This window comes from Toxorhynchites rutilus, chromosome 2 (genome assembly GCF_029784135.1).
Source record: "Toxorhynchites rutilus septentrionalis strain SRP chromosome 2, ASM2978413v1, whole genome shotgun sequence".
NCBI classification, from domain to species: Eukaryota; Metazoa; Arthropoda; class Insecta; order Diptera; family Culicidae; genus Toxorhynchites; species Toxorhynchites rutilus.
Genome location: NC_073745.1, coordinates 46568033 through 46575175, shown reverse-complemented (window position 1 = coordinate 46575175; position 7143 = coordinate 46568033). Strand labels below are relative to the sequence as shown.

The 7143-nt window shown below is 36.0% G+C and overlaps 1 protein-coding gene across 2 annotated transcripts in view; it reads right to left on the bottom strand.

Moving 5' to 3' along the window:
- Positions 1–1277: 1277 nt before the first annotated feature.
- Positions 1278–7143, bottom strand: part of LOC129765110 (MOXD1 homolog 2-like) — a 285645-nt gene continuing 279779 nt past the window's right edge. For both annotated transcript variants that reach the window (XM_055764984.1, XM_055764985.1), the window contains exon 10: positions 1278–2712. In XM_055764984.1, coding sequence (XP_055620959.1) covers positions 2395–2712 — 318 coding nt within the window. In that variant the 3' untranslated portion in view covers positions 1278–2394. The remainder of the gene's footprint in view (positions 2713–7143) is intronic.

The following is a 7143-nucleotide window of genomic DNA, read 5'->3' as shown; positions in this document are numbered from 1 at the left end:
TATATATATATATATATATATATATATATATATATATATATATATATATAAAATATATATATATATAGATTTTAACTAATATCTGCGAGGGAATCTTATTATTTATATAATTATATGCTATAAAATTTGAAGATCATCTGAAAAGCGACATAATTAAATATCAGAACAATGGTCATATATTTCTTGAGATAACAGTAAATCTCGACGTTTCATGTTTCAGTTTTAAGATTGCTTTTTTTAACACATTAAGGACCGCACGTTTTGGGGCAAACTTAAATACTTCATTTGTTCGTATTCCAAGAATGAGATCGTTTTTTTCGATGTGGATGAGATGAAGGCGAGCCATCGGTAGGCCTTGTTAGATTCTTGGCAAATTAGAGCCAGTTTAAGGCAAACAGGATCGGGAACAAAGAAAAAGTTCAATAACTCTGTCATTGTTGGAATTCAAACATATGTGTAGAAGAATTTTTATTATCAAATATGATCATCTATCACATTCTGAAGTAATTAGAATTTTTTAAATGGGAAAGGTGTTTTATGACTTTGAGGGGATGAATCAAAAATTAAATTCTTATTTTATAATCAAAAAACGGAACATACGTGCATAAAAAACAAATAAAAAAAAATTTTTTTTTGACTCGATTATATACAGTGAAAAGAAATCGAAAACTGTATACAATCGAGTCCGCGCTGTACTAGTCTAATTATTTTCTAGTTTTCAGTACATTAAACCGTTTAACTTAAAAAGTTTTTTTTTACTTATCTAATTTTCTAGTTTTTAAGTAAATTATCTGTATCATTAGTATACTTCTCTACATTAAAACCATTCAAAAAAAAAATTTATATTTTTTAAATTTTTATTTCTCACCTAACTATCTACGGAATATTTTGATGATATACTGTATTCTATTAGTCAAATCATTTCATTTTATACCAATATTGAGGGGATTGCAAAAAATACATAGTCGACCATTTTGTGGTGGTAACCTTTTCGAATTTATGTTGTTCATAGTGTAGTGTACTCTCCAAATCAAGCCATTCAGCCATTTTTTAGCGGCGGCCAAATTAAATTTTTTAAGATCATGGAATTGGCAGTTTTATAATGACAGTAGAATTAAATGTATGTTCCAAATTTCAGATCAATCATTCAATCATGTACCTTATAGAAAAGTCCACTAGTGGTCCGCAGAGCTCCCCTAGTTCGGTCGGGGCTCAACGTGGGAAAGGAGACACAGCATTTGTTATTGGAGAACAGGATGTCATCTTCGAGAAGCAACACAGCACGTTATTTTTCCGATAGATTTGTTTATTAGGTACAATTTTTACACGAGTTAGAATTTATCGCGAGTTATATTGTGCTCACTCTATGACTATAAATGTACGTATGAGTCTTGCCTTTCATCCACTTCGTTCCGATTTTGATTGATCCGTGCTTGTCTGATTTGCATAGAATATTGCTCTCAACATTCTTAGCTTCTGTTTGATTGGAGATACTCGATAAGACTAAAAATATGTTTGTAATTGATTTAGCTATTGCGTTGACTATTTCATTATTTGGAATTAAACCATGACATAGATTAGTGCTTCACTGGATCGTTTAACAATTAATCAGGTTTTGTTGAATTTTTTTTTGCTGTAATTTAGTTTTTCATATATATACACTACTATACAAGTTCTACTGCCCTATTTTGGCTGTAATTCTTTGGTAACGAGCATTCCGGAAGGCTCCAATATGCCACACGATTCCCTACAAAAAATCTTCAATCTAAATTTCGCTTTAATGGTGTATGTACAATACAAAACAGGCGGATTCCGTCCGCCTTGCGGCTTTTCTCAGTTTTTTTACACATTCCTCGAATTTCGTTTTTACGGCGAATTATTTTTCGCTCCCAGGCTCGGTTCCCTCGCGGTTCGAATGCGGCAACGCGAATGTTTTGGCGATGATGTGGATGCGGTTACGTATGGTGTTTTCATTGCTTTCCTTCGATCGGTTTCTCCTCTGTTGGAAGAACTCTGTATAAAACATTTACTTGCTGTAATTTTCGTTTGCTTTCCTCGAATTTTTACCCGCAGTAGATCACTATCCAATCTTTTTTAGGTGGGGCCACGACGTTCCGATGTGTTGTTTTTTCTGTAATGATCTATCTATTTTGATTTTACCGGGTAATTAAAGTTCTCGGGAATCCGCCTTTCGGAATTCCGTTGAATCCTTGGTTTGGACATCATTTTTTCTTTGCAACATGTGGATTTAATTATTTTCCTCATTTCGAATGTATCCTTTTTAAATCTAGCTTTCTCCTCGGAATTGCTTCAATATATTGGGACTATAATTACACATTCGGCAGGACAATGATCACAACCGGTGGCGGGGGTCTGCTCCCATTTTAATTAAATTTATCTGATTACCAAGCTGCCCCATGCGGCCACAAGCATTAGGAAGACCAGAGGGTTCGGAGTTCTGGCATTGCCCCCGCTGTGTCCCATGGTCGATGTGGGGCGGCCTCCCCCGTGGCTGTTGGCGTTCGGCCGGGCCATTTTGGCCTTCAGCTCGGTATCCACCAGGTTGGTCGATTCGTGATCATCCATCGCTGGCATGTCGATCATGCCGTCCTGCATCGGCTCCGTGACCATGTTGGTGTGGATGTTGCGGCACTTGTTGGTCGGCTTCCAGTATCGTGTGATGTTACTGCCATACGATTCCATCTCGATGCCCTGGAGATGAAACGGAAGTAAAATACGTTAGATATAGGGAATTCCAAAGTTACAGCGCAGTCAAAATTATTTCGATAATGATTAAAATGGCAAAGCACCAGTTTACGGCCGAACTCATATAATTCTCCACCCTTCATTTGTCGGACGAACGACGAAGTTGTCCAAACGATGGGCGGTTTGAATTGAAACTCGTGGAAAACCGTTTATCTGCACCTTGAAGCGAAAAACGTTATCCGGCAGTAGTCCCAAGCAACAAAAAACAGGTCTTCCGGCTCAACGAAAAGCGAAATGCAAGACTCATTTGAAACAAGTTGGAGTTTTTCGTTTGGAATACCAATTTTTTTTGCTTTCCTGCCGGTGCTCTCTAAGGGATACAGAGACAAACCACTTAAGAGATAGAATTTCAAACACGGTCAGCATCGTCCAGCAAATGCACCGTTGCCGTTCCGTCCCGTGGAGTGGATAATACATTGGTGTAAAGTGAAAGTTCGAAAAAAAAGCAATGGGTCGTCTGCAGATTCTCGGTCCCACCGTTCCCTGGCGGGAAAACGATGATGGTGGGGGCGGAATTTCCACGTGGAACGGAAGATTGGACAAATTAAATCCGATAGTTTGATATTTGAGCATGCCGACAGCGATAGTGCACTGTAGCTGTATGTTTGACCATGATAGATAGAGGAGTATAGTGTTACATTACACCCACTTCCAGCGGAAATGATGCTTCAGCCAACAAGGATAACGGCGCACGGTTGACATATTTTGTCGTTACACCCCAAGGGAAGGATGAACCGTTTGATAAAAATGTTCTCAAGAATGAAGAAACATAACAATTTTATTATGGACAGACTAGCATCGCATCGATGTGCATCGAATCAGTCTTCTTTCAGGTGGAATCAAATCAACGAATCAAAAATGACACCTTCAAAACACACAAGGAAAAGCCTAATGAGAAAACTCGCCCTTCTTTGGTGGAAGAGCAGCACAATCCGATAAGGCAACAGGCAACAGAACAACAAGAAAGGCTTATTCTGAAAAGACATCGTCCCGACAGTGGGGGTGTTTTGATGATGGTGGTGGGTGCACTCCACCAGCAACGAATTGCACGTGAAGCAGAGTTGCTATAATCTGAGGACATCAACGGCGAAAGTGTGAATAGCTTTCGCACCAACGAAAATTAGACCACCTCGAAAGGGAAGATCAAAGCTACGGGGTTCCGTAAAAAGCTCTAGAGGAGACCAAGCGGCAGTGAAGTGTCATCAAGGATGGTTTTCGCGCGCCAACTTTTGAGTTGTTCACACCCCTCGGAACGAAAGCCAATCGGAGTTACGGGTTTTGTCGTTATTGTTGTTGTTTGCCTGAAGTCGTGGAATATGAGACGTCTTTTGCGACTTTTACACTTGGATTTTTTGTTTCCATAAAAGTTTTCAACTTCACAACGAACAAGAGTTTTAGAATGACTATTAATAAGGTGAGCATGATCATTGTTCATGGATCATGGCTTCTTCTCAAGATGAATATTAATAAAAGTGCTATTCACGGAACTTTCCCTAGAAAGATCTGAAAGAATGAGAACATATGTAACTACCCTCCTAAATTAAATATCAACGAACTATTTAGTAAAAATCAGTTACGACTGTATAGTGGTGCCGTATCGGACTCGCCAGAAAAGAGGAAATCAAGTTTTAAAAATGATTAATACTTTGCGAAATCTCATCCATTTTTGAAAAATAACGTAAAACATTGAACCTACCCTCTCGATTTTTTTTTAACTTTGTACATTTAGTGACAGCTACCTAAAATCACAACCTTCATCATATGACCAATTTTAATAACGATTCGTTCCCTTTAGTGGTGACACCCGGGATGGACCGCCCCTCGTACACTATGCCACTGCTGCCAAGTAAAGACATGAGCTTTTACTAAGCCAAAGAATATGTAATATGTGTGATCATTTGAAAAAAAAAATATTGAAGAGTATGTGCCTAGAGACACGGACGGGAGCTTGACGTAGGACTGTATAGTTGGAAACAATTGCTTTTGAATTAAGTCCTCTTTTTTGTCACTACAATCAATCAAACTAATGGTCGCAGTGGTTCATGGCTCTTACAGAAGAAGAAGGAAAGTTCTCTTTTAATATTTCAATTGAAATGAAATCGCTACTACTCCACAACTTCTTTCGACTTTATGACATAGACAATTGTGTTTACATTTAACTAGTATAGTTGCATAGGTTGCATATTGAATGAAAACTAAGAACATGCTAATTTTGGAACATCATAATTTAAAAACGGAAAAAGCGTCTCCCGGATTTCTGAATATGTCAAATTAAAAGTCCTGAGATTTCAAGACAAATATGAAAAATATGGTGCTCTGAGAACCACTGTATCGGTTTGGCATGGAATGGTTTATATGTTACATGATTTAAGGCAGCTGTAGGTCTATCCCTAAATCATGTAACCTATAGGATATTCCATGCCAAACCGATATAGTGGTCCTCAGATTTTCGTGAAAACTGGTAGTTTTGTTTCTAATCGCAAAATATTAGCCCTTTTTTTTCATTTTTTCGTTAGGGTGTCCAATTCCAATTCCAATGAACTAGTCTTCTTTGAAAAAATGTTACACTTGAGAAAAAAATGGATTTTGTTTCCGTAATAATTTATTGCATTTGTTCTTTATAGTTTACTTGGTTGAAGATAGAGGGCGCTATATTTTATTCAAATTTTTTCCTTGAGGTTCAGTTTTTTTACATAACATATCCAAAAATCAGATAGGTGTTTTTTATCGTTTTTGAGTTTGGATCAGGGTTGACAAATATAATTTTAAAAAATCAGGATAGCTCATATTCAGTTTTCCGGAAAGTTCGTGTAGATTTTTGGTTTTTTGCTGGTCATAGAGTTGAAGCTTTTGCCATCGAAAAATTGCTGCAAAATCTCGAAATGAGGAAAGCATGGATGAATTGTGATTTTTTTCTATTTTGATCTTATTTGATCGAGATATAGATATTATTTCAACATTAAAATTGATTCTACTTTGAATTTGACGAGAAAATGGTATATAAAATCTTATTATATTGGCATTGAATTGAAAGTTTCTATTATATTACACTCTGAAAACGAATTTCCTCATCAATAACTTTGCGAGTACTTCTACATACACATCATACAAGGTGATGTGGTTCCTCAAACTTAATCTAGTTCTTATTTTTTTTAATTCGGCTGATATTCTGGTTTTATGAAAGCGCTTTTTTAAAAATCTCGAAACATGCTAAAGTGTTGCCATATTTTAATACGTTCCAGAGAGGTTAAAAATCTTTCTCATCTGTACTTTTTTGTCCAAAAATCGGTACCATCGAAAATATTCGTTGTAGAAATGTATCATGAAAAAATACTCATTTATTTACTACAAATACTACATTTACATTTGCAAGTCTTCCGTGTGTTTTATAATAATTATACATAGTTTTTTTTAATATAGATTGCGTACTATCATGAATTAAAATTTCAAAAAATCGCTCCAAGCGATACTGCGGCGTGAAAGTCGTCATGTATCTTAATGTTGCTTTGTTCGGATGTGAGAAATTCCACACGCGGAAAAAAATCTTTACCAATCTGTACCTTTTGATGAAAATCTGTACTCTGTACCGTACAAAATCTGCACCAAAAATGACGAAAAAATAGGTAAAAAAAAACCTCGAAACATTTGTGTGTATTGAAAATGATTCGGGATTTTCACTTTGGAAAAGCTTATTCAACCGATTCGCAATGTTCATAAAGTTAGGTAAAACTTTGTATCAAGAGAATTTAATTTATTATAATCATTATACATTTGCGGACCGGAGAGCTATTATGACAGTTCTAGTTTCCAAAGAGGAAAACTTTGAAAGGAATATATTTTACGGATAATTTTCATTCAGATAAAGTAAAAAGTATAAAAATCAGGAGAAATCAGAATACATTGTGTGATTTTTCAGGTTATCAGTGAGCGCCCCAAAAAGTCTGAGAAATTCTAAAAAAAAACAGGAAGGTTGGTATCTCTGGTTCTGATTTTTCAAATTCAACCAATGGTCCGAAAAATTAATTTTCCCCTTTTTTTCAAAAATTCATAACTACTGAAGTAACTACTGAACTGATTCATATGATCAACATATCAAATTAAAGCCAAAAAACTAGTTTGATATTGTTTTTGTAATTATTTATTGAATTTGTTTTTTTATTGTTTACATGATTATACCCTATACCCTATACCCTATGCGATAAGAAACAAAACTACCACTTTTCACGAAAATCTGAGGACCTTTATATCGGTTTGGCATGGAAGGGCTGCATACCGTTTTGTCTCATATTCCGGACTCTTAAGCTTTGATGACCACTAAACAGTGTCTCATTATTCAAAATGGTACTCTTTCGAGACATTGATTTGATTTTTGGATAC